Below are 25989 nucleotides of genomic sequence, written 5' to 3' on the forward strand. Positions count from 1 at the left end.
TTAGTGTTGAACGGCATGCTCACTCAGACAGGTGTCTGCGGGTGCGGGACTGCTCGGCCCGGTACGACTGGGCGATGCAAAAGGTGTCGCCCAGGGCAGGTATGCAGGTCTCCAGGTAGAGCTGAGAGGACTGCGTCAGGTACGCCTGCTCTCCAAAGTAGTTGAGGTTAAAAAGCGTGGAGCCGCCCTCCACCTGAGTCTGCACCAGGGTAGGAGGAGTGATCTACTCCCAGAAAAAAATAAGACAGACAAACAGACCGACAAACAGATAAGGCAGTTAGAAGGCTGCAGCAGAATGACCTGCATGTGTCTGAAATCTGATTCGCAAGTTATCTGTTGGATAACTTGGAAGGTTGGATTCCTGGGTTAGTGCAATAACTGATTTGTGATTAAGCTCAGAGGGTGACTAATTTATAATTAAATCTTTTATTCACTTCTCTTGATTTGCACAGATCGCTGCTTCTGCTTCAAATTAAAAGTTCAAGAAGACATGGGAAAGGGATCTGAGGATTACACTGGATGATGAGGAGTGGGACAGAATCTGTAGGAATATTAACGGCGTCACGCGATGTGAGGGTGTGCCTCATTGAGTTCAAGATTATGCATCGCTTCTATTGGACTTCCTCCAGATTGTTTAGAATTGGTCTGAAAGACACACCAAATTGTTGGAAATGTAAGACAGAGGACGGCCAATTACTTCATGACCTATGGTCCTGTGATGAAGTCCAGGCATTTTGGACCGGGATATTCATTCATTTTAACCTTCAAAATGTATGTGCTTCAAAAATATATGTCTGTGCTAAAAATATACAATTGCTCGCTCAGAAATGTGGCACAAATATTACGCCATAAAGCGCTGGCTACAGCTGCTATCATCTGCGACGTTAGTCATTTAAACCTGCGAACGCAAAAATCTGACTGGATAAAATGATTGTTTTGTTCATTGCTTTTTGCCAACAGAAATAAACTCAGGCGTTGGTGTGCTTCACCTCGTAGTATCCGCGGCTGAAGAAGTGCTCCCGGAAGCACTGTGTGACGGTGGACCGCACTCGGAGGACCTTGGAGACGTTCTCTCCTCTGATCAGCATGTGTCGGTTGTTTAGCTGGACGTCCACATCCGACTCTTCGTTCAGCAGGTTATCTGCCCCGCCTGCTGGAGCTAAGCCAATCAGCTCCCAGAAGTCACAGTGCAGCTCGTGGCCTCCGGGCGCCTGGAAGAGCAAAACAAGACTGACAACCTTCTTCATGTTTCTTTAGACTGCATGCATCCTGCACTACAACTGCATCCATAATATTATTATTTGACAAAAGTGACACCAGAAGAAGATAGTAGCTTTTAAAACAAACTATCTAGGTCTTAGCACAAACAGATCCAAGTCTATATTTTCAGTAAAGATATTCAATTTACATTAATAATTTAAAAAAACAAATCTATCAAGCGTTGCATACCGAAAAAAAAAAATGGAAGGTGTTTGCTTCTTGTCTAGAAGAAGGATAAAACTACCTTGAACCTCTGTGCCAGCAGAGCTCTGTGATGAAACTCGTAGAACTAAAATACACTGTTAGGTACTGTTAAGTATTTACAAAAATGATTAACCTGCTGCATGTACAAAGCCCAATTCCAAAGAAGTTGGGACGTTGTGTAAACTAAAAAATAAAACAGAATACAATGATTTGCAAAACCTATTCCAACCTATATTTAATTGAATACATTACAAAGCAAGGGGATGTAACACAGTGGTAAACATGCCCCTGTCCCAGCTTTTTTGGAACGTGTTGCAGGCATCAAATTCAAAATGAGTGAATATTTGCACACAAAAAAACACTAAAGTTTATCAGTTTGAACATTGAATATAGGTTGAAAAGGATTTGCAAATCACATTTTTTCTGTCCCAACTTCATTGGAATCGGGGTTTGTAGATGTGGATCTTACAAAGACTAGGTTGATACAGTTCATGTAAATATGTTGTCTGTTCCACCAGTTCCTGCTGGTTTATTTATTTTTTTTTTTGCACGCATGTACACGTACTGCAGGTTCTGTCTGTTAAGCAGCAGGTGTGTTTACCTGTTTCCCCTCAGGAACAGGAGTGACAGTCCCGTACAGAGCTACAGTACTCTCTGTGGACAGCATCAAGCCGTTGTAGCACTGGCACTGAAGTCAAGAAGGAGAAAAACAAGCCAGTGTTAGCATCAGAGGCAAGAATATAGTATGATCGTTAACTTGTGTGACATTGATAACTTGTGTTTGAAGTGCTTACTAAATTTGAAAAATCAAACATGTTCGTTTTGAGCATGTTCTGATGAAAAGCTTTATTTTGCCTCAATATGAAGTAAATCAGGTTTGAGGCTTACAAAATGATGCAAGTGTTTGTCATCCACTTATAGTGAGTGACAAACACAACCTCAAGTGTGGTGCGTGTGTATTTATCTAAATTAATTTATTCTCCTGTCAGTTTTTTTGGTTACATCCTCCGTTTTCACATTCTTCCATTAATTCCATTTCAGAAAAACTAAATTACTTAAAAACCTAGCTTTGTTACAGTTGTCTTTTTTGTAAATAATAAAGCCATGGAAATTAAAACATACACTTTTAGAAGATAATTGATCTCAGCTTCAATTATTAAATAACAAAGATAGACAAAAGATTAAACACTATAAAGAGTGTAAAATGGTGAGGTTATGAAGCTGTACCAGGAGATCAGACAGGACACACTGGAGGAAACCAGTTCCGTCTCTCAGGACGATGAACATCAGGTTCTTCCCTGTAGGAGACAGGAAACATACAGTGAGCAAAGATAGGAGTCAAACACATCTTCTAACTCAGCTGTTGGATTCCTTTTTAAAATGGAGCGTCAGGAATTAATAAACATTTACAGGCTAAACCAGTTGTGTTTGTTTTCATGTGCCAGGCTCCTCACCCTGTCTCCTGAGGCGGTGAACCCATCCAAACACTTTGACTCTCTGCCCTCTCTTGGCCTCCAGATGATGGATTTTAACCTGCAAACATGGTTAACACTTATGTCATTAAGCACAACAGGGCACAGCTATATTTGGGGTTGGGCACTTTTTTGGTAATATTTTCTTATTCTTTGCTCAGAGAGCTCCTGATTAAAAACTAAATGCTGCAAACTTTAGACACTCGCGTTTAGACAACATTGAACGCTAAGACGAGCCCACCCTTGTTTTAAAGATCTACTTTGCTCCTTGTAAGCTCAAGACAATTGAACAATTTTATTATGGCGCCATTAATGTAATGGAAAAACTATTTTTGTAGAAAAACACATTTCTAAATTTGTTATATTTATAATATAATTAAAAACATACTATATATATATATATATATATATATATATATATATATATATATATATATATATAAATATATGATTAATATATGATTGTGAGGTTTTATTGCAACTTAAGTAATGTCTGCCAAAAGGACAACACAGCTCTGTCAGAGGCACAGCAGCCTTCAGTGGTGTTGATAGGAGTTTCCTGGAGTGTAACCAATCACAGAGTACTGTGGGCGGGACATTGAGTGAGACTACAGAGTGATGACACAGAGACAGGCTACTGCATCTGAGCCAAAGTAGCGTTTTTTATATATATATATATATATATATATATATATATATAAAAACAACTAAAATTGTATGACGCTGTGTTTCCGCACGGATGATTATAACGGTCGCACAACGGGCTGACGCTGCTGTTGACCGTTCTCTTAATACATTCATGCTGTTGATACATGCCATGAAGACTGACGGCTCAGATTACAATATGAGCGAAAATAATGCTTAAAAATATTAGCGTCTATTCCTGTTATTGTATGCAATTTAAGCAATACAATTGTTGCTTTTTCTAAAAATGAAACCTCTCATTTATATATTTACTATTGCTATTTACTATAAAGCAAAAGCATTTCTTATCCAGAGAGCTGGCGAGTTGTCAAAACAGACATGAGGAGAATGGAAGTGTTCCATAATGGATGCCTCCGACGAATATGCCAGATCTTTTGGCCTTTTACGCCTGAGATGGCTAGGACACGTGTCGAAGATGGAGCAGGAGCGCGTCACAAAAGTCGCCCTAAGATGGACACCACCTGGCAAAAGAAAACCTGGGAGGCCCAAAACCACCTGGCGCAGAACTGCGACACAAGAGCTGGAACAGATGAACCTGTCATGGGGAGAGGCACTACATGCTGCCAGGGACTCAATGCAATGGAGAGTGCTCACTGAAGCCTTATGTCCCATAGGGGATGAAGAGGAACGATGATGAGGATGACTTCTTATCCGATTACTCGGTTAATCGATGGAATAATCGTTGGAATACTCGATAGCTGCAGCCCTAATCGGCACCCTCCCACCAGATAGGTCAGACCCACGTGTTTAACTATATATCTACAAATGTTACGGCTGACGAAAGAAATAAATAAGCTTGTCCATTTAACATCTCTCTGCAATTCAACTCAAGTACCAGTTGTGTAGGGTCGGGTATAGTATGTTTGTTTCTGATACCGGTGCTAAAGCAATACTTTTAAAAACGGTGTCGGTGATGGACTGATGATTGTTGTTAGCGCACACTGGTTCGGTCTATATCACGGGTAGTCAATGTTTTTTAAACCAAGGACCCCTTAACTGAAAGAGAGACGGAGCAGGGACCCCCTACTACATAGATTGTATAAAATAAAGTTGCATATCAAACTGGGCCTACAATAACGTGTAGGGCAGCCCAAAGCCCTTCTACATACGTTTTCTGCATAGAAAACGAAGCTATTAAAAGAATAATTGTTGGCAGGATTTAATTGATGATCTTTTAATGTTAAGCATACTAGTGGCACATTGAATTCTTAGGCCTATCTTACCTACAGGCCAGTAAGCCTATCATTAGTGGGGATTTATATTTGCTAATGACATGTTGGATTCATGGTAAGACATTTTAAGTTTTGGAAAAAAAAAAAACCTTTAAAAAAATCAACAATAATTTGGAGGCCCCCCCTGCAGTGACTCTGAGGACCTCCTAGGGGTCCCTGACCCCCTGTTGAAGATCTCTGGTCTATATAACTAAATCAAATTAAATTAAATTAAATACTTATGACTACGTTCATATCCTATGTTTTGTGTTATCAAGCATTCATTAATTGTCTATGCACCAGTTACAAATGCTTTAAATGTGGAGTTGTGATTAATGACAAATACGGTGATAAACACTTAGAATGAAGTTTAAGATGAAGTGTAACTACAAAAAGTCATTAAATGATTTTAGCAGTGATGTTTTAGCAGTTCTACCAACATCCAACGAGGACATTAGATACAGACACGGATAAAATGGTCGAAACGTTGTGTCTGACCGTTTCAGGCGTAGGCAGGCTGGGGTTGTTCTCAATGATTATCTTCTTGGCTTCTTCAATGTTCTTCTCTCTCCTGTCGTTGTCCTCTGCCTGCCACAACAGACATGGAGCAAACATTTAAAAACGCCGCATCTGCTTCTTGACATGAATCCTAGCTCGTTGCTCTCGCAGGAGATGTGAAGCCAACACACCTCCTTCTTTTCTTTGGCATCGCACTTCATCTGCTCGCGGTTAAAGGCCTTCTTTGCGTTCTTCATCTGCGTCTTAGAGATCACGGCCCAACGCTGAGGAAGAGACAGAGCAGAAACACTTATGAACTGACTGAAAGCAACATATAAAGTGTGTCAGTTTATTCTTGGGCATCCAGGGATAGTGGATTACACGTCAAAGTTTTTTTCTCCTTTACTTTAAAGGGGACATACCATGAAAAACTCACTTTTTCAGTGTCTGTGCACATACACGTGGGTATCAGGAGTGCCTACCAACCCACAAACTTAATAAAACAATGAAAATAAGACAACCCAGTCAGTTATTTCTGGTCTGCCTTTGTCAAAAAAACATGGGATTCAACCATTCAGATTTGGCTTCCCTTCCTATGTGTCACATGCAGGCTCACGCAAGCCAATCAGAGCAGACTGGGCTAATTGGGAGGGCAACTTTAAAAGAGAGGCGTTGTGCGGGTTGGCTCAGTTGGTAGAGCAGGCGCACATTTACATAGAGCTTTATGCCTCGACGCAGAGGTCCAGGGTTTGAGTCCGACCTGTGACGATTTCCTGCATGTCTCCCCCCCATTTCTCACCTAGCTGTCCTGTCTAATAAAGGTGTAAAAGGCCAAACGAAACAAAAAAAATCTTTAAAAGAGAGGTGCTAAAATGTAGCGTTTCAGACAAAAGGGTGATATTATGAGAAAGATAATGTGTGAACATTAAAGCATGTAAACATGTTTTAGTAGAAACCCAAAATACAAGTATAAACCTGAAAAGAAGAGCGATCTTTGTCCTTTCAAACTGTTTGAGGTCTAGTGCAGCTTATCTATTGTGCATCTACTGTATCAAGCGGCAACAAGACCTGATTCGGCAGGTTTTAACTGCAGTCAAACACTGGTGCAGCTGAACAGTGGCAAAAACCTTCGGCAGATGATAGTGTGTAATATATGAACTAGTGAAAACAGACGCTGCAGCTCTGGTCGGAATAAAGCCTGCAAAGTCAAAAGTGAGGATTTTCTACACTATCTAAAACCAGACAGAATAATTTCCTGTGTATATAGTACGCTGATATGATAAAGGTTTAAAGTGAAAATAAGGAAATGAGAAAAAGATTTTTTTTTTTTTTTTTAAACCAACCTCTCCCTCCTTCTGTGATTCTACGTAGATGGTCGGAAACGGCTCCTTCCCAGCGAACATCAGAGCCTGTGAGGATTTGTTCATAAACAGAGTGAGATGCTGACAGACAAATCAGTGCAACTGGATCAACCAGTGAGGCAAATATGCCTACTATTTTTACTACCGTTTGAAACACGTGCCTGGAAACAACAAATAAAATACGTGACCGTTCTACCTTGAGAGGAGTTTTGAAGGGTTTCTGCTGCGTGCCGTCCCCATCCTGGTCACTGCCACATTTGTCCGATACATACATCTCACCTGTGAAGCAGAGGCAGAGTGAGACGCAGAACTAGAGCTGGGCAATATATCGATATTATATCTATATCGTGATATGAGACTAGATATCGTCTGAGATTTGGGATATCGTAATATCGTGATATGGCATAAGTGTTGTCTTTTCCTGGTTTTAAAGGCTGCATTACAGTAAAGTGATGTCATTTTCTGAACTTACCAGCCTGTTCTAGCTATTCTATTATTTGCCTTTACCCACTTAGTCATTACATCCACATTATCAATGATTATTTATCAAAAATCTCATTGTGTAAATATTTTATGAAAGCACCAATAGTCAACACTACAATATCGTTGCAGTATCGATATCAAGGTATGGTCAAAAATATTGTGGTATTTGATTTTCTCCATATCGCCCAGCCCTATGCAGAACTCCCTCTCACTCATATTAAATACCTGGGGGAACCCTGGATTTAACATGTACTCCTTTTTGTGTACCATTTGCTAAAAAGTACAGTTTCTAGCAGTTTCCAGCTGTCCAACTGAACAAAGCCAATCAACACTGTTCTGCTCATCTACCTCATGTATATTTCAATCTTTTATAAGATTTTTTTTGTTGGCATTTTAGGCCTTTATTCGATAGGAAAGCTTAGACATGAAGGGGGGCTAGAGAAGGGGAATGACATGCAGCAAAGGGCCGCAGGTTGGAATTGAACCTGCAGCCGCTGCGGCGAGGACTAAGCCTCTGTACATGGGGCCCACGCTCTACCAGGTGAGCTAACCAGGCACACCGTATAGTTCAATCTTACAATTACAATATGGTTATTAATATATTACCAGTGCACTGCACTGCCTTGCACTACATTTATATTTAAACTTAAATCTCAGACTACACTGATATTGCACTATTACTTCCCTCTCTTCAATTGTTATTGTATATTTCTTGTAAATTCTATTGTATTGTTATACTGTATACTTAACAGTACTTTTATATTTCTTACTGTCTGTTTGTTTATGCAAACCTGGCAAATAAAGCTGATTCTGATTCCCGATTTACATCTTCAGTAGGAACCGTGTGACTATGGTCACACACAAAGTGCCAAATATAGGATAGGTTAGTCCTTAAGTAATGACAGACTGACTACCACATTTGTTTTCTATTTCTTTTACTTTATATATATATATATATATATATATATATATATATATATATATATATATATATATATATATATTTTTTTTTTTTCCTCCTATGTCTTCTTAATGTATTTGTATTATTCTGATGTGTGTACATGTTTTGTCTTTTGAGCTGCTTTAGCACAGTAATTTCCCCAGTGTGGGATTAATAAAAGTCTATTATATCTTATCTTACATTTTTGGTCATCAGTACATCAGCCACTGTTTTCGCTGAAGGATGAGTAAGTTTTGAACTTCTGCCTCTTAGAGCAATATTGATGGATGCACATTTTAAAGAGCTCAGTCATCTGCAGCTTTAGTAAACCAACTTCATTTTTCCTCCATTTCCTTTATCGTATAGGTATGTTGTATGTATATGTGCATGCATATGTATGTGTATGTATGTATATGTGTATGCATATGAGATATGTTTATGCATGTATATTGTTTATGTTTAATTTCTGATGGGTAGATGTTGTTTTGTAAATAGGGTAGGCGTAATAAGCTAGCCTACACCTTTTCGGTTACCACCCTTGTTTGTAATGAACTTGCTGTACTTTTATTATGTTTTATGTTTAGTAACCGAATAAAGCTTCATTCATTCATTTAGTAAGGTACAGTCAGAGCTTTAAGGAGGCAGTTACGAACAGCCACCAGACTTTTAGCTTGGTACGGACTCAGAGACATAAGAATAACGTTAGATGAGATGTGTTAAGAATAGCATACATATAGACTATTCTGACCTTACATGTGTTGACAAGTGGCGCTTAAAGACGAAACCGAAAGCATCACAAATGACTGAAATATTGTCCTTGGTGACTTATTTTTATTTTTACATCGTTGACTAAAAGACAGTAAAATTACAAAGCAAAAATTACACCGGGTTAACTGACTGACGCAGCCCCTTAGCTGCTGTACAGGCAACTGACAGCTGTCATTGGTTAAATATTTAGCTTACGGTTTCCTCTGTCTGGCTAATTTTGTATCTTTAATCGGCATCGCAGGCTAAGTTAGCGCTAAGTGACTGTGGTGTAAACCTGATATCAAATCAGACACCTAGCTACAGAATCAGAAATTAGCGTTAGCTTAAATGCTAACTGCTTGCAGCACTGCAACTGATGCAATATGCTGGACACACGTTTATCTGGAAGTTAGCTCACTAGCTTGCTAGCTCAGGTTAGCTATTTCTTTCTTACCCAATGAGACCTGTTCCACACCTTTCGTTATCTCCGTCGCCATGTCAGACCAGGTGTTACGACAGTCCGCTGAGAAGTGGAAACTGAAGAATATTTATTTAAAAAAAATGGAAATGAAACGCCAGAATCTACTGTAGGTGGTGTATATTCCGCTCTGATTCAGCAGCTGCGGAAAACGTAACTTTACATCAGCCCAGCCGCAGCTCGGGGTAATCGAAGGAAGGCTTTCGGCACAGTTCACTGATTGGCGAGCGTGTAAACGTCACTTCCCATAACAGCAAATCCAATTGGTGGGGTTCCTTGTCAGTTAACTGGTTACATCTTAGACAAGAGGAGTAGGGCCACATGTGAACAATGTACGGTATTTGAGTTCTGAGTGTAAAAGTCAGAATCCTCTTTTTAAGTAAATTTCTTTTTTAAGTTTACATTTTTTCTCTCTGCTAAAACAGATTTATGTCATGTGCTGATTGTAGGGAACAGGATTAGGGCCAAAAGTCAGAATTTTGACTTTTTTCTCATAATTCTGACTTTAAACTCAGAACTAGAGATGGCCCGATTTTTGCTTCCCGATACCGATTCTGATACTACTATCCCTGTATGGATGTGATATGATTTCTATCGTTGTTGTCGGTCTGGCTCAGGTTAAACTCTTTGTAGAATATGAACAATCACAAACAATGAATGCCACAGAACTTTCTTTTATTATATCAGTTATAACGGAAACAGAACATAAATAAACTACTTTAACGTAGATTTTCTTTAGGGCTTTATTACGTGGTATCGGATCGGTGCATAAACTCCAGTACTTTCCGATACCAGCGTTTTAGGCGGTATCGGAGCCAATACCGATACTGGTATTGGAGACCATCTCTACTCAGAACCCAATACATTTTTTCGCTTGTGGGCCTAATACTCTTCCGTATAATCAGCACATTACATAAATCTGTTTTTGCAAAATACAAGTATGATGCATTACTATACAAAAATACAACGCACATTAGGGAAAAACTGATCATGTTGAATATACACAGAAAAATATACAAATGTTTTTTAGTCAGTTAAGTTTTAAAGAATTTGGGAACGGGGTAAAAAAAGAATCAATTGACAAAAAGGTTTAAATATTTATTTAATGTTAAGGTGATATATTAAAATGCTGTAACAAAGAAAATACCGGTACTTATAGTGCCACTCCGTTGAGACCCATGCAGCAAACTAGAGAGCTGTGAATATTAAAGCAACAATACAAACATACATCAAGCAAGAACTACTATTTAATTCAATTTTATTATATGATGGTCAATAATCACAGCAAATTTGTTACAACAGGCAACGTTCTGAGAGGTCTATATGACAATATCAATAATAACATGTATTTATTGTGTTCAGTTATTTATTGCCAGAGATATGATTTTTAAATTGCTACTTTTCCTTCAAATATCAGAAAATAATCTCCGACAATCCTTAACTAGTTTACAGAAACAAAGATCACAAGTTACTTATTACCTTCTCAATACAGATTGAAAAGAAGAAATATCCCAAACTAATTGTGTTTTTAGTTTTCTATTTGTATTTTATTCATTTATATACATTTTAAACCAATCTTCATTTTTTTCACATTTAATCACACATGCACATATTTAACTTTAAAGATGAAAGAAGATGAAAACTCGCTCATCATGCAGTGATAACAACTATGGCTAAATGAGACATATCGCTACATACATAAACCCTATATAAGTTGTCATTTGTGTTGTCTTGTCTCTGTGGATTTCAGTCCTCTATGTTTGAACCTGTGCAGATTTTAGCATAATTACCATTATGATGTACACCAAGTCCAGGACAGAGTGGCTGAGTGAATGTGGTCTGGACTCTGTGGAGGAGGGTCATGGTTTCAGAGACGCTGTAGAAACACAGAACCCCTGCACTGTGATCCAGGTACACCCCCACTCGGGAGGACCAAGGACCAGTGACGGGAGTTCTGATGTTGTTATGTCTGAATTCATAACCATTATGGAAACACTGTAATGCCCAAGACTTGTCATTGTGCCCAAATGCACTTTCTCTTCCTTTTCTGCTAATACTCTTATATGCAACTGCTATAAAAATGCCGTTCCCTCCAAAGTCCACCTCCCAGTAACAACGTCCAGTCAGACTTTCTCTACACAAAACCTGAGCCCAGTCAGTAAAACTGTCTGGGTGACCATAATGGTCATATTTAAAATCATATCTGTGTGTTGCTCTTAGGTAATCCAAATACATAAATTTCCCATAGAATGTGTTCTCATCCAGTGTGATTTGACATGAATATTGTACGAATTCAGCTCTGGTCTTGGGTTCTGCCTGTGGCAGTAAAACATCTTCAGTCCCTGTCAGCGACATGTTGGTCCATTCCTCACTCAGAATGTCCTGTAGTTTATCTCTGGCCTCTGACACAGCCGCAGTCACATCCTCAGTGTACCTCAGAGGACGGCTATCGATGCCGGGTGAGTCTGTAGCTTCACTAAGACGCGACAGCAAGATGAAATTGCGCAGGAACTGGATGTGATGGTCTGTGTCTAACAGTTGCTCCAGCTCAGCGAGCTTCCGGTTCAGCTCAGTGATCTCCTGCTTCAGCCTCTCCTCAAGCTCGTTGACGTGAGCTACTTCCGTTTTCTGACGAGATCTGATCTGCTGCTTGGCGTCTCTGAAGATCTTCTCGCTGTCCTCCACAGCTTTATCGGCAGAGTGATTGATAGCTTCCGCTTCCTGTTGAAGCACCTTCACATGTTTCTCCCTGTTTTGGATTCTCTGCTGGATCTTTTGCAGACATAAGCCGAGCTCTTTCTGCCTCTCAGTCATTTCTGCTGCAGCTGAAACTGTGTCGTGGCCTTTATGGTCATCCATGGAGCACAGATAGCAGATACATTTCTGATCAGTGCGGCAGAAAATCTTCATCACCTCGTTGTGACGAGTGCAGACGTTCTCCTGGAGCTTCTGGGAGGGGTCGACCAGCTTGTGTTTCTTTAATGGAACAACTTCATAGTGAGGCTGGAGGTGCTGCTCACAGTAAGAGACCAGACACTGCAGACAGGACTTGAGAGCTTTCACTTTCCCACCAGTGCAGAAATCACAGGCCACATCTTCAGGTCCGGCATAGCAGTGATCAGCCGGAGCAGTTTGGAGTCCTGTCCTCTTCAGTTCCTCCACTAAATCTGCCAACATGGTGTTTCTCCCCAGGGCAGGCCTCGATCCAAAGGTCTGTCTACACTGAGGACAGCTGTGGATTTCCTTCTGTTCCTCTTCATCCCAGTGGCTTTTAATACAGCTCATACAGTAGTTGTGCCCACAGGGAATAGTCACTGGATCCTTCAGTAGATCCAGACAGATCGAACAGCAGAGTTTTTCCTGGTCCATCTGAATTCCTCGCTGCGCCATTTCACCTCTCAGAGACAGTGAACGTTCATTTTCTTCATACGCAATACTGGTCAGCTCTTGCACAATACAGCATGTTGGTTACACCCATATGTACACAGGCAGATAGTGATGGGCGAAAATGAACGAACAAATATTTTTGAACGACTCTTTTATGTATTGTCCATGGCAGGTTAATGGTGCATTCACCTGCTTCTCAGTTGGTCATTTTTCAGACTTCTGTGTGTTATAGAGCTTTGGGTTTAAGTCTTGCATTAAAATGCATTTGTCATTTTTAATAATGTAAACTTATGATGGCTGCTAAATGCATTTTAGGAAAATGTTTTGTGAGGCGGGCAGCAGCCATGTTGTAGAAAACTGACTTGCACTACTTGAACGGACTGTATCACTGATAAACTGACGCTGTAGTTTGCTAAACTCGAAAGGTTTAAAAGCTTTGATACATTTCCATGTATCAACTCTAAGGAACCAATTCTTTGAAAAGAGTCGGTCCGCTCATCAATACTGGCAGGACAGAGGAGGGGACAGGAAGCAGGAAATACATGGACTGAGGGGATTGGCTGTTTGAGGGCAGGAGGAGGAGCGAGGGCTATGATCTTGATTCATTCCAGGAAGAGGAAAGGCATCGTGTGTTTATAGCCCCCCCCCTATCCTTATGTAATAAAGGTGTATGACAGGTGTGCCAAAACTGCATAGGATAGGTCATAAACTGTCAATCAATCCCTGTCGTACACACCCACACAGGCCTGACCAAAGGTCAAATCAGTTGGAGGTTAGTCTGCAGTGTAACACATTATGAAGTACACACTGATCAATATGTATTTAATATTGTACGTATTAATACGTAGGTATACCTGTACTGTAGGCAATAAATATTAAATTTAAATGTACTTAAATGTTTAATTGCTGAGGTCGGCAGTATTTTTGAGAGATTACAGTCCAAAAGAAGAGAAATCTTGTCCTTCTGACTGACAGTTTGGATTTCACATCTGCTCTTAACACCCTGTCTGCACTTTTTTCTGAGAACTACTTTCCCTTGAAAAGTCAACTTTATTAATTGATTTGGAAGAAAGAAACTTCAGGCTGCTGTTCCTAGAACCATGAAAACTGTACTGTACTTGGTTAGTTATTTAAACAGACTTTAAACCTGCAATAACAACAATTTCTGGGCAGTTTGCTGCTAAGTGCACAGACAAAATAAATGTGTTATTTATCCGTAATACAGAGAGTGCTGCACTTGTTGCCTATATTACTGATGTCCAAGCTACATCCACACAGGCTACTATCTGTATTGCTACCAGTGCCACATTCACTGCTACTGCTCCCACAGAAAACAGACAACGCACTTTCCCTTGAAAAAGGATTGTGTTTTATTTACAGTGATTTTCATCGGAATTACAATACAAATGATTTATAGAGTCTCCACAGACGGAGAATTCGTTTAGAGCTTGAGGAGGTCCGCTGAAGGCTGTGGGTTTCTTTTGTGTGGCACAGCAGAGTGTGGCAGCTTTGGCAGAGGGACAGTCCTTGGATGTATCTGCAGCCTCCTCTTCCTCTTCCTCTTCTTCTCATCCTCCCCTTGGTTCACCTGCTCAGTGACTCTCTCCTTTCTTTCCCACAACCTACATGGCAACAGAATAAAATGATCCACCATGTTGAGTACAAAACACTCAAACATATCTGAACATTAATGAGTCCGGGGTGCTCTAACTGGTCCATACCCTTTTGAAGTCGCTCATGTTGGTGGCCTGTACTGGAGTGCCTATGAATGTCAGGTAGTTGATTTTTGTCGTTTCCTCATCTCCTTGGTTTGACTTCACAAACAACTAGTAAAGGGGAGAAAAAAAAAAAAAAAAAAAAAGACAAATACCATCAATATACATCGCAACCCAGTTGAAAATGAAATAGGTAGTACGCTCAAAAACGGCACAATTCCAAGCAGAGTGAAACCTGGTCCTGCAGCTTTCCCACAGGATTCTGTGAGACTGTGGTGGACCTTGGACCCTCTAGGGGTGTCTGTGGGCATGCGCACCCAGAATAAAGTTTTGTACATTTGAAAGTTAAATGCATCAACCTGGTGCACTTTGTGAGTAACAATTAGAAGCTAGATATATGAAGAACTTCTTGTGAACAATTTCACCATAAACACATTGTATAGATATTAATGGTCACAGTGATTGTATAGATATGAATGGTGATGACACAGCAAAAAAGTCATACCGACAAAGCATCGCCTGCAAATGTTTCGCATATAGCTGGGCAATATATCGATATTATATCGATATCGTGATATGAGGCTAGATATCGTCTTAGATTTTGGATATCGTAATATTGTAATATGGCATAAGAGTTGTCTTTTCCTGGTTTTAAAGGCTGCATTACAGTAAAGTGATGTCATTTTCTGAACTTACCAGACTGTTGTAACTGTTCTATAATTTGCATTTACCCACTTAGTCATTATATCCACATTACTGATGATTATTTATCAAAAATCTCATTGTGTAAATATTTTGTGAAAGCACCATTAGTCAACACTATAATATTGTTGCGGTATCGAGGTATTTGGTCAAAAATATTGTGATACTTCGTATTTCATATCGCCCAGCCCTAGTTTTGCATCAAAACTATTCATACCGGCAGCAATGCACATTCGCGACAGTTGTTCAATAAAAGGTTTGAGTATTGGTGCCAGCTCATCTACCATGTCGGTGGGGCAGTTTGAGGTCCTTCTGGGGATGCTGGTGAAGCGAACGTGAGAAAGTGATGGTCCATGTGGTGTGATCGGACGAGTGTGAGCGATCGGAGCAGAGGAGAGGTAACGCGTAGCGGTGAAGATATCAAGTGAATGTACCGTAGCTAGAGTCTGCAGTTTGAGCACAAATACTGTACATGCTGCAGCACCTCCAGACCACCGGAGGTTTCCCGTGTCTTGTTTCTCTGGCTGCTGGGTGGACCACAGTCGGGATCCAAAGCAGGAAAAACTAACACTAAGCTACTGTAAGCTATTATACCGAGTTTCCTTTAAGCAAAATACTCTTGAGGAATTGAATTCCCTCTGGTAAACAGTTACGCAGTGTTGTCCATAGACTGTATATAGAGTGAAACGGAGAGGGTCTCTGGTAAACGTTGCCTTTGTCAAGGTTGAAAGTAACGTTCCCCGTTTATACAGCCTTGTGTTGTTGTGTTATGATCCTCATAATAAGTCAACAACACAATGGGATTGGTTGATGTAAAAAAAAAATATGCACTTCGGAAAAAAAATGTAAATCGCTTTATCGCCACATAATATTTGCGTTCTCATGAAAAAAACAGTTTTGACGTGTGGATTAATCGCTAGAAAAAAAAAAAAAAAAAAAAAAAGGCCCCAGTGTGTAAACGTCTTTATATTAGCCAGTGCATTTCAATTAGAGATACCGATATGGGTTTTCTCTGGCCGATGCCGATAAATGCTGCAGATTAATTTTGGCCGATATTTGGCCGATATGTGCTTGTTTTTAAACCTCTATTTGAAAGACAAAATGTAACACTAATATACACAGAATTTCTCAACAAAAACATTTATTGAACACTTCACCAATCTACACTTGTATAATGTAAAAACATACTGTATATTGTATAAATAATGTATGAAAAATATATTAAATAAACGAAACAGGTAAGAAGAAAATAAACTTTGTCAAATAAACTTTTAAATGAAAAAATAAAGTTTAGTGCACTTAGCAGCATTTAAACTTATGAGAATACAAATCTGCAAGCTTCACAGAAAGTGACATGTTATTATTAATCTGAACACTATTTAACTCCTGTTGAGTCACATCAGACTAGGGCTATCTAAAGTCAATTCTTGTTCACCTTGTTGTATCTGTGTTTTGGGGATCCTACTGTTACATGTCCTGTTGCACTCATTAGGATCTTATCTGAGCAGATTTCTGTCATTCAAACAACTGAGTTATAATTTAAAACTAGTCCAGCCAATTTAATAAAAGTAAGGGTTTTACTCGTGTTCGAGTCCATAGATGCAGTTAATGGATACAGGCACGGAGAACTGAAGGCTCTGTTAGCAACGATTAGCTCCGTTAGCGGTTAGCTCCGTTAGCGGATAGCTTCAGTTAGTGGATGAGACTGTCACGGACAAGGGTAAAAACCAGACTCTGATAAATGACATTCGGGGAGCTTCCACAGCGGTGTGGCCGCGGTGTTTTGTACAGTTTTATTAGTAGGCCTACAGTTAAACAAAGTGACTGTGCGAGACACACAGCGCAAGAATTCACGAGGGGAGGGGCTGGAGGCAGCTGGTCTGAGTGCACTGTAAAAAATGTCGCCTAATCATGTTTTTAACACTAGGCTGCCCGCAGATGCGCCTGCCAATAATCGGCTTGATATACTGGGATATTGGCCGATGCCATTATGTTAAAAAATGCCAAAAATCGGCCGATTAATCGGTCGACCTCTAATTTCAATACACTGTATAAGACATTTTGTCTCAAGCCTAACCACGGCTCGGTTTCAGCAGTTCTGCACGATAATCTGCTCCTTACCGTAACACTCTGGACATTCTGGAACTTGACGTAGCGCAGAGGAATCAACCCGTCCTCCTTGTAGTCTTCTTCCGACAGCTCCAGAGTCTGAGTGGCTTCGCATCGCTCGGCGTCGTCGAAACCCATCGACCGGGGGAGATTAATGAACAGCTTCACCACCTTAGGGGCTTGGGCTGATACAGAGAACGACAAGATGATGAAGAAATAAGAGCAGAGAGAAAGGAGAGGGAAAGGATTGGGAGAGAAGGGTGGAAGGAGGGAGGGAAGGGAAAACGGAGCAAAGGATCGGAAATTCGTTATCGGGGAACTGAATATTCGCAATATCTCCAGATGAGAGATTCAGATTAATTATGTTTAATTAATGGTTAGTAATGGGTTTTTTTAAGATAATTTTTTGGGCATTTTCAGCCTTTATTTTGACAGGACAGCTGAAGAAATTAACGGAGAGAGAGAGGGAGAATGACATGCAGCAAAGGGCCACAGGTCGGAGTCAAACCCAGGCCGCTGCGTCAATGAGTAAACCTCTATATATGGGCACCCTTTCTACCAACTGAGCTATCCGGTTAGTAATTATTAACTAAGTGCAGAGCAGCATAAAAAAAAAAAAAAAAAAAAAAAAAAAACTCACCAAAATCTGAGGATAGTAGCTTCATAGAGAAGAGCTTCACAGGCTGGTTGAAGGCAATAGTTATCAGCAACTAGACAAGATTAAAAGGACAGCAACGTATTAGACAAATTACAATTTAATTTATCAGGCAGGAGTTGTTGTTTATCTGCCACAAAACGCAATTGTTAGCATATTCGGCTAACTAGCTTCTTACAGACCAAGCCAGTGTCTCCCCTAGGTTTGTGAAAGCAAGTGGGGTTAGAGGTCCTTTCTCAAGAAAATGTTGAGTTAAAAAAAAAAAAGAAAAGAAGAAGCTATTTCATATAATTTTGGACCATTATTAATACCATATTTGTGTCTAAAACGTTGGAAAATGTAGAGCAGACAATAAATTAATAACTCTCTCAGTCTGCTGGGGATCAACTACAATCATCTGAGTAAAGTAATTTAGTTACATTCATTCGGCTTAGGTGCTGCCCAAAACAGCTCGGGTGCTTCCCCTAAGCCTTTTAATGGTAGGGAAAACCCTGCAGGCTTTACTTCCAAGGCAAGGAGCATGTCGTCAGCCAACTACATGGTATGGGTTTGTGAGGCTACAGGTTACATATAAAAATAAAAAAATAAAAAAAAACCTGTTCGCAACTAGAACCTCCACTGTAAAGTATCTCCCCAGCTCTGGCCCTGCTATCACAGTTTAGGGTTACATTAGCCGCTACAAAGTAAATCAGCAGAATGTGACTGGCTACACGCTGCATGTCATGTGCGATCGCATGTCTTTGATCGATCAATGCAGATGACAAAAAGTTCAAAAACAGGCTAGATCCAGTGTTGAAGCGGACCGCTGGGAAAAATCTCTGACTGACAACAACTTCTTGGGGAAATAAAATCCCATATGCAATTACATACAGAATCTGCGAGGATTTTGGCTTGTTGGAGACATGTTTTGTGTTGAAAATGGGGTGATTAAAAGAAATCACGCTTCCAACCTACTTGTTTTGTTTTTTTGGGACTGGGAAAAATGACAAACTAATGTGAGAAATGCATGAACTGACTGAATTGTTCTTCATTCTTGTGATTGCAAGATCACACATTTGGGCAGATTTTGGACAGCTCTTACCTGTTCATCGCAGTCAGACTCCATGTAGGTGGAGTCTTTAATTAAGCAGTTATCGAAGCCGCAGTCGTCGCTCTCATTGAGGCATTCGCAGCCGGCTTTGCTGACAAAAGGCATGAGGTCCATCTGAAAAAGAAGCAAAACAAACTCAACTCCTGGCTTTATGTTACAATTACATATTCGTGTGGCTGACATTTTCTCCGTGTCGCACAAATACTGTACATACTTATTGCCTTGTTCCGTTTTAAACTTTTATTTCTTCTCTTCATATATTATATATATGCTACATTGTCTTATTTCGCTGATATAAAAAGGCAAACATATCTCGATGCAAAGTGTACACTGCTTTGCTTCTTGGTTTTCCCCCGTCAGATATAATTTCTTACTTTCTACAGGACATTTCCAAGAGTAACGAAAAAGGACTATTTAATACACGTTGATGGTCAATTTATAAAACGTAACATTACATCACACACACACCACCCACACACACCCACACACACACCCACACACACACACACACCTACAGCCAAGAGGCGTCAGTAACATTGTCAACTCACGTATCCCTTTGGAATGTCGGAGTCCTCGCTGTTTCCCGGGTCATTCTCTGTGTGCTGTTTGATTTTCTCCTCCAGACCGGCGGAGTCTGCCCCCTGATACTGATCCACCCGGACCCGGTTCCTGAAGAACAAGAACGTTGGCGTGGCTGAGATGTTGTTGGCTGCCGCTGTTGCCTGAGAAAAAGAGAAACGGTTTCAAGAATTTAGCAAAACCTTGTCTAACCTAACTGCTAATACTAGGCTGGATCGCCAGGCTTGCAGCCTTTTTTTTCCTCATTATTTACGCCAAAATCATATTTGTGTCTCTGACAGGCAAAGGTTACATAAGTGAATGAAGTTTGTCAGGTCCATTTGTTTTGCTGTTGGTTCCTTAAAGGAATTCAGTAATTACATTTTTCATTTAATATCACTTCAGAACAGGATTGTCATTGGTCTGAAAGGGCCAAAAAAAGATTTCAGACCTGACTTTAGCTGAGGTCTGACAATGCTAGAATCCAATCCAATTTTATTTATAGAGCGCATTTCACAGATAAGAAGCCAACAAAGCGCTTTACAAGGTACATACAAACATACATTGGGTAAAGAAAATACAGCATGACATGAGGAGAGACGAGGAGAAAAAGGCAACTCCCAGACTATGCCCACACCAGGAGCACAGTGTGGGAACAGGAAAAAAACACCTCAGCAACATAAGCACATAACCAATACAAGGGCACACAAGACACGCAATGGGTGAGGAGAGTCTTGGGGGGCATGGGGGAAGGGGGGTGTTGGGGTGCAGGTAGTCCAGCACAGGCAAGCAGACATCTGGTCCTGCAGCCAAACAAAGGCTGCAGAATACCGGTAATCAAAAACAGCATAAGATATTAAAACGTTAACTATAAATGCTACACCTGGGGTTACAGTGGAAAGTGGTTTACCAACCATTGTTCGTATTGAATCATTTCTCCAGCTTTGACGGGACTCTTGATGAAAACGATATGGTAGATCAGACTTACCTGACAGACATGAACATCTACTTCAAGGAAGACGACCTGCGGGTACTTGTTACTCAACATGTTGAAAGCCGGAGCTATTCTGACACAGGGCCGACACCTGAGGAGGCAGAGGAGAGTGTGTTAGGGATCTGCTTTCATCTCTCAAGTAGTGCTGAAACGATTAGTCAATTCATCTTCAAGTCATTTAACATTGGCAACACTGACAACATTAAAGGTACAATATGTAAAATGTCTGCATTAAAATGTCTAAAAACGACCATACCTATGTTATATAATTTTAGTTGTTGTGTTCTTACACTATCCCAAATGTTTCCACCAAATTTGTGTTTTATTTTTTTATTTTTTTTGACACGGGACGTTTCCTTTAGTCGCATGTCAGTGGCTTCATATAACCTTTCACCGTCCAGACTATACATTCGAGAGTAATTATAAATCATACAATGTCACAGAAAGAAATACTCGTAGCGTACTACTAATTTTTTTGCCACACAGCATCATTTTGTGATTAATTACATGCCACTTTGCAACACAATAATACAGCAGAGACCTTATTTATTAATACATGTCAATATCGATCCAGCTTAACGTTACTACAATGTGCTGGTTGACAAGTAGCTAACGTTAATGCTAAGTGGGTAACATTATAGGGTTACAACATCGTTCAACAAGCTCAAAGTTATTTTTAGCATGATTGTTTTGACCACGGTTAACAGCACTGGGCTAACCCACGAATAAGTTCACTAGTAACGTTAACTGTATAGATAGACGATTAATCTAATGATAATTTAGCCAGCTAGCACTCCCCGGTCGGCAGCCATCCATAACGTTACATACATCTAAGTTAGCGCTACCGGTGTTCGTGCCGAATTTCTCCCCTCTTCGCATTTAGCTGTCTTTACAGTTAGCTAGCTATTCCCACGGCTATCCCCACCCACACCCATCTCTCAGCCTCGTTGAGTCAATTGCACCTGACTGCAGTATGCAGATCGGGGTTGGGCCAAATGTGGGCGGAGCTAAACGTTTGACTCCGTGGGCATTCTCAAACGTCAATTTAACACCCTGTAATAATATATATTATATATAGATAGATTATAATAAATAATGATATTTGAATTGTTAAAAGGAAAAAAGAATGGGGTTGGGTTTAGGAAAAGAAGAAAGGGGAAAGCAAACATGACTCCCGGGAAATGAGCCCTGGTCTCTGGGGAACGCCAGACAATAACTGACGGTTGTTAAGGCAGAGGCGGAGTGGCAATCGGGAAAGTCTGGACGAACTAACCTGCCGGCTACCTGCCCGCGAACAGACGCTGGCTGCCCGCGGACAGACGCAGACGCTGGCTGCCCGCGAACAGACACTGCCTGCCGGCCGGTGGTCTACAGAATTTCCCGGTAGATGTTTTGGTTCCACTCCGCCGCTGGGTTAAGGCAAAGGATAACGGGGAAAGCAAACGTAATTCGCGGGAAACGAGCCCATGTCTCTGGGGGACGCCAACAACGGACGGTTGGGGTTAAGAAAAACAACAACGGGAAAAGCAAACTTCACACGTGGGAAAAGATCTCCGGTCAGCTTGAAATTCCTGTGTTTACCCCTCAGACCAATTGCCAGAGTGATAGAGAAATGGCTCCGCCAATTGCTATTTGGCAAGTGGGCGGAGTCAAACGTTTAGCTCCACCCACATTGAGCCACTCCTCGATCTGCGTACTGCAGTCAGGGCTTACTCCGTTGAGTAGCTAGCTAGCGTTCCAACAAACCCCGTCCGCCCGGTGTTGAAACCATCCAACAGGTGACATTGACATGTGAAATATTTTGTGAAAGTGTGGCTTTAGCTGCTGGCTAATATGTTAGCTTGCTGACTCACTAGCTAACCGGTCAGCTACCAATAAAATAAGAATCAAGAAAAACATAATTATGTTGGGGAAACTGCAGCTATTTTATTAGAATGACATGAATAAACGTTACTAAACTTAACGTGAATACACTTGTGTGAACCGATGCATTCTAGTCATTGACTAGAATATATTGTCATATATATAATGGACCAATAGACCCCGTTGCTCTGGACGGAGACCAGTGAAGGCTATTAGAAGCACTTTTCCGGTGATCTCTTGCTTTACTGAGCAGCCTCCAACTGAGCGAGATAACGTAAATGTGACGTGAGCAACGTGTCTGAAAGTTGTAAGTCTTCTGGTAGCTGTGCCAACAGAAATCTCAATCATTCCCAATCTTACAGAGACGGAGAGTGTAGGTATATGTAAGGAGATAACATAAGCACAGGCTAATTATTGCTAACTAACATGCTAGTTAACATTAGTAATTAAACCTAAACAGCTAATGTAAGTCGAAACTGCCTGCGAGCTTCTCCTGTACTATACGGTAATTCCTCTACTGTGCGACAGTAAGTCTCGTGGTTATGACACAATCGTTAGCCTATTTTTATGTGATATATAATGTGAGGTACAAGGTAATGGAGCATTTTATACATTGTCGTGTTTCTTTAGAATTAAACAACGGACAAAAAGAGTCTTTAAACGCTTCAGATGTAAAGTTATTCGCAGTCAAGTGACGTAAAAAAAAAAAAATGGCGGTCAGTGGAATGCTAACAGGAGGTGATACCTTTGTAGCAACAAAATGGCACCATCGGAGGTTTGAGTTCTGAAGCGAAGCTTACCCCCTTGATTCTAATCAGCGATGGTGTTTAACACTAAAAACTACAACTCCCATAATTCCACGCAACTTCCAAACGTCATCAAAAGTCCGTGTTTACCATCCGTTGTTTTGGTTGAGAGACCCCTAGCAGCAGAAAGTTACATATTGTACGTTTAAATAATCAATGAACGGTTTCAGTTATGTATCATACTTATTTAAAAACTTTAGCTGGTCCCAGCTTCTAAAATAAGATGATTTTCTGCTCATCTCTGTTGTATATCGTCACCCCCAAACTGGACTATGTAATGGAGACATTGTTTCAAAATTACTTAAATCACATACTGTAACGTTACTGACATTTCGTGCCACTTATTGGCTGACAATAAAATACATCGCAGCTAATATCGACCCCAACGAGGTAACGTAATTGGTTAAACTTAAACGTTTCATAATTAAAACTTCCCAAGAGCTAAATTTACTGTTATAACGTGGTAACTCCTCTAGCTAGTATTACTCTAAACGTTAAACATTCCTCATTATTAACACATAGCTAGTAGCTAGCCTACATAGTCACACATCACGTTATAACACTTACATAAACTTCGCTAGTGCAATATGCTTGATTAAACCTATACAATGTTGAAATTGCTTAATTTCTTTCATAAATCTCACAAGGTAACGATTTAATATAACAATAAATCATTATAACCTAAGTTACAAGCTACATTAGTCACGTTTTCAATAATGTCATCAAACTTTACAGCCTACAGACTAAATTCAACGTCTTGTGACGTTACTAAGTAACCTAACGTTAACGTTACAATGAAAGTGTAGCTAGCTAACCGTTAAATATAACTAACTCTACAAGGACTGGCTACAGTGGGGAGTAAAATACAACACAATTTTAAATACATTTATATTGGTGCTAATGTTGCTGTTTTTCATCATAGAATCGTACAATCCCTCAGCAGCAAAGTTAATGTAATATTGCTATGTCATTGTAAGCAATAGAGCTAGTTAGCTAACTCGGCTAACGATAGCATGCTAACCTTGGTTTCCTACCAATGAGAGCTACACCTATTATATACCGTATAGCCTATATACATCTCGTTTCAGCTCCATAAAACAGTACAAATGACGAGTTTTGGATGTTTTCTAGTCTCATGTTGATAGGACAGACTAGAGTGCTAAGCTCGGCTAGCCGCTCGGCCTGGAAGCCAGTTTTGTAAGCTTACCCAGCCATTGTAAACTTCACCACAGCAAGCCTGGAGCCGGAGGCCGCTAACTCCGGCTGGAAGTCCGGGTCGCTCCCGATCACTTTAACACCGACCATGGTACAGCTTGCGGCTGTGGTGTGAGCTGGTTACCCGGGTGATGTTCAGGAGCACCTAGTAAAAATAAAGTGTTGTGTTTTTAGCTTTCTGCCAGTATATTAGCTAGCTAACTAGCTGATTTCTGAACCACACTACAGGTACAGTGAGCTGTTTTGGGATGTGGACTCCTGATTGGCCAATAGACAACAAAAGGCGGGGTTTTTTCCTTCTTCTTCTTCTGTGATTTTTGGCAGTTTAGAAGTTTATAGGGATTTTACTGCCCTCCATCGTACTTATAATACATAACAGGCACAGGGCCACACTTGTAGTACACAACTCATTTCGTTACAGAACATGTTTTCATAAAAAATAAGAAAGAAAAAAAATAAAAAAAGAATAAAAATAATAACAAAAAGGTACATAGCCAGAGTATCAGACATTAAATAGCAGTTAAATTAATTATAAAGTTAAATCAGATAAGCATTACATACATTTTGATGCTGATTTACCCTCTAATCCAGAAATACAATCTATATAATTTTTTAAGTCAAGTTTAAAGACATTGAAAAGAGGTTTATTTTTCATAAATTTCGATTTATGAATAAAGAATTTTCCAAGCAAAATTATTAAGTTGACTATATATTGTACAGAGGAGTTGGGGTCAGAAAAGTAAAACAATATATCAAAATTAGATAAATGTATGTTTGAGCCAAGTTGTCCATTAATGAAACCTTGTATTATCATTCCACAGAGAAGAGCTATGTGAACAGCTATAGAATAAACAACGCTGTAATGTCCCTTTAAAATGTTTTTATGAAAGATTGTTTGGGTTGTTTCTATGGAGATGAACAATGACATCACAGCACATGTCTGACATGGAGGAAATTTTGAATTTCTTCACCCACTTGGAGAAGAAAACTCAAGGTAAATATTGCTTGACATGAAAATATTTTTATTGTATGTCATTTCCAAACATAGCGTAACATCAATTGAGTTTGTAAATAAATAGATTTTTTAATATAAATAGATGTATTTTGCATGCATGCAATGCTAGCTACCAATTCATAGCTAATCTGTAATACTAGCTTGGATTTTTTTACAAAATATTGTAGGATTGTTATTTCCACCACCGTCATTTCCAACACATTACCTTCTTGGGTGGAAATGACAAACGTGTGGTTACATTTATGCTTACAAGGTGCAATTCATAGATTGTGTGGCTACATATGTATATTTTATTTATTGAAATGTACAATGCTAATGTATTAATTCAAATGTATATTTGTTGAAATGCTTTTTCATCTATTTTTAAGATGCCGCAGAAGTCAACTGCAGAAAGGTCTCAGTCCTATAGGGACAGACTAAAAGAGGACACTGTCAAATATGAAGAGCAACTGAAGAGAGACAGGGAGAGATACATGAGGAAAAAAGAAAGAGGGGTTGTAAAGCCAATTGCAGATTTGTCA

At 39.9% G+C, this 25989-nt stretch overlaps 3 protein-coding genes across 3 annotated transcripts in view; all 3 read right to left on the minus strand.

Annotated features, from left to right (window-relative positions):
- The window catches only part of nars1 (asparaginyl-tRNA synthetase 1), a 20022-nt gene extending 10446 nt beyond the window's left edge, over positions 1–9576 (minus strand). The window contains exons 1-10 of the mRNA XM_028602482.1: positions 9336–9576; positions 6908–6990; positions 6694–6759; positions 5542–5634; positions 5351–5440; positions 2919–2997; positions 2692–2762; positions 2066–2152; positions 990–1211; positions 24–223 (exon numbers count right to left, since the gene is read on the minus strand). Of these exons, the coding sequence (XP_028458283.1) occupies positions 24–223; positions 990–1211; positions 2066–2152; positions 2692–2762; positions 2919–2997; positions 5351–5440; positions 5542–5634; positions 6694–6759; positions 6908–6990; positions 9336–9378 (1034 nt within the window). The 5' untranslated portion in view covers positions 9379–9576. The remainder of the gene's footprint in view (positions 1–23; positions 224–989; positions 1212–2065; positions 2153–2691; positions 2763–2918; positions 2998–5350; positions 5441–5541; positions 5635–6693; positions 6760–6907; positions 6991–9335) is intronic.
- A 1060-nt stretch (positions 9577–10636) lies between these two features.
- Positions 10637–12802, minus strand: LOC114571166 (E3 ubiquitin/ISG15 ligase TRIM25-like). The gene has a single exon (XM_028602005.1). It carries the CDS (start codon positions 12747–12749, stop codon positions 11106–11108), a length of 1644 nt encoding a protein of 547 aa, XP_028457806.1. The 5' UTR covers positions 12750–12802; the 3' UTR covers positions 10637–11105.
- Positions 12803–14092: 1290 nt separating this feature from the next.
- Positions 14093–24733, minus strand: txnl1 (thioredoxin-like 1). Its single transcript, XM_028601562.1, has 8 exons — positions 24446–24733; positions 20564–20660; positions 19566–19739; positions 19009–19131; positions 17913–17982; positions 17285–17457; positions 14468–14572; positions 14093–14368 (listed from the first exon to the last, which is right to left on the minus strand). The coding sequence occupies exons 1-8, from the start codon at positions 24541–24543 to the stop codon at positions 14339–14341; spliced, it is 870 nt and encodes a 289-aa protein (XP_028457363.1). The 5' UTR covers positions 24544–24733; the 3' UTR covers positions 14093–14338.
- Positions 24734–25989: the final 1256 nt, after the last annotated feature.

This window comes from Perca flavescens, chromosome 16 (genome assembly GCF_004354835.1).
Source record: "Perca flavescens isolate YP-PL-M2 chromosome 16, PFLA_1.0, whole genome shotgun sequence".
NCBI classification, from domain to species: domain Eukaryota; kingdom Metazoa; phylum Chordata; class Actinopteri; order Perciformes; family Percidae; genus Perca; species Perca flavescens.

What these genes read in the sequence shown, in the direction of transcription:
- txnl1 (XM_028601562.1), bottom strand. Translation starts at nt 24,543, where the DNA reads ATGGTCGGTGTTAAAGTGATCGGGAGCGACCCGGACTTCCAGCCGGAG. An exon ending in GTGAAGTTTACAATGGCTGG is followed by an intron (nt 20,661 to 24,445) that starts GTAAGCTTACAA and finishes CTGCCTCCTCAG; the next exon opens with GTGTCGGCCCTGTGTCAGAA. An exon ending in GCTACTATCCTCAGATTTTG is followed by an intron (nt 17,458 to 17,912) that starts GTGAGTTTTTTT and finishes TCTCTGTATCAG; the next exon opens with CCCAAGCCCCTAAGGTGGTG.
- LOC114571166 (XM_028602005.1), bottom strand. Translation starts at nt 12,749, where the DNA reads ATGGCGCAGCGAGGAATTCAGATGGACCAGGAAAAACTCTGCTGTTCG.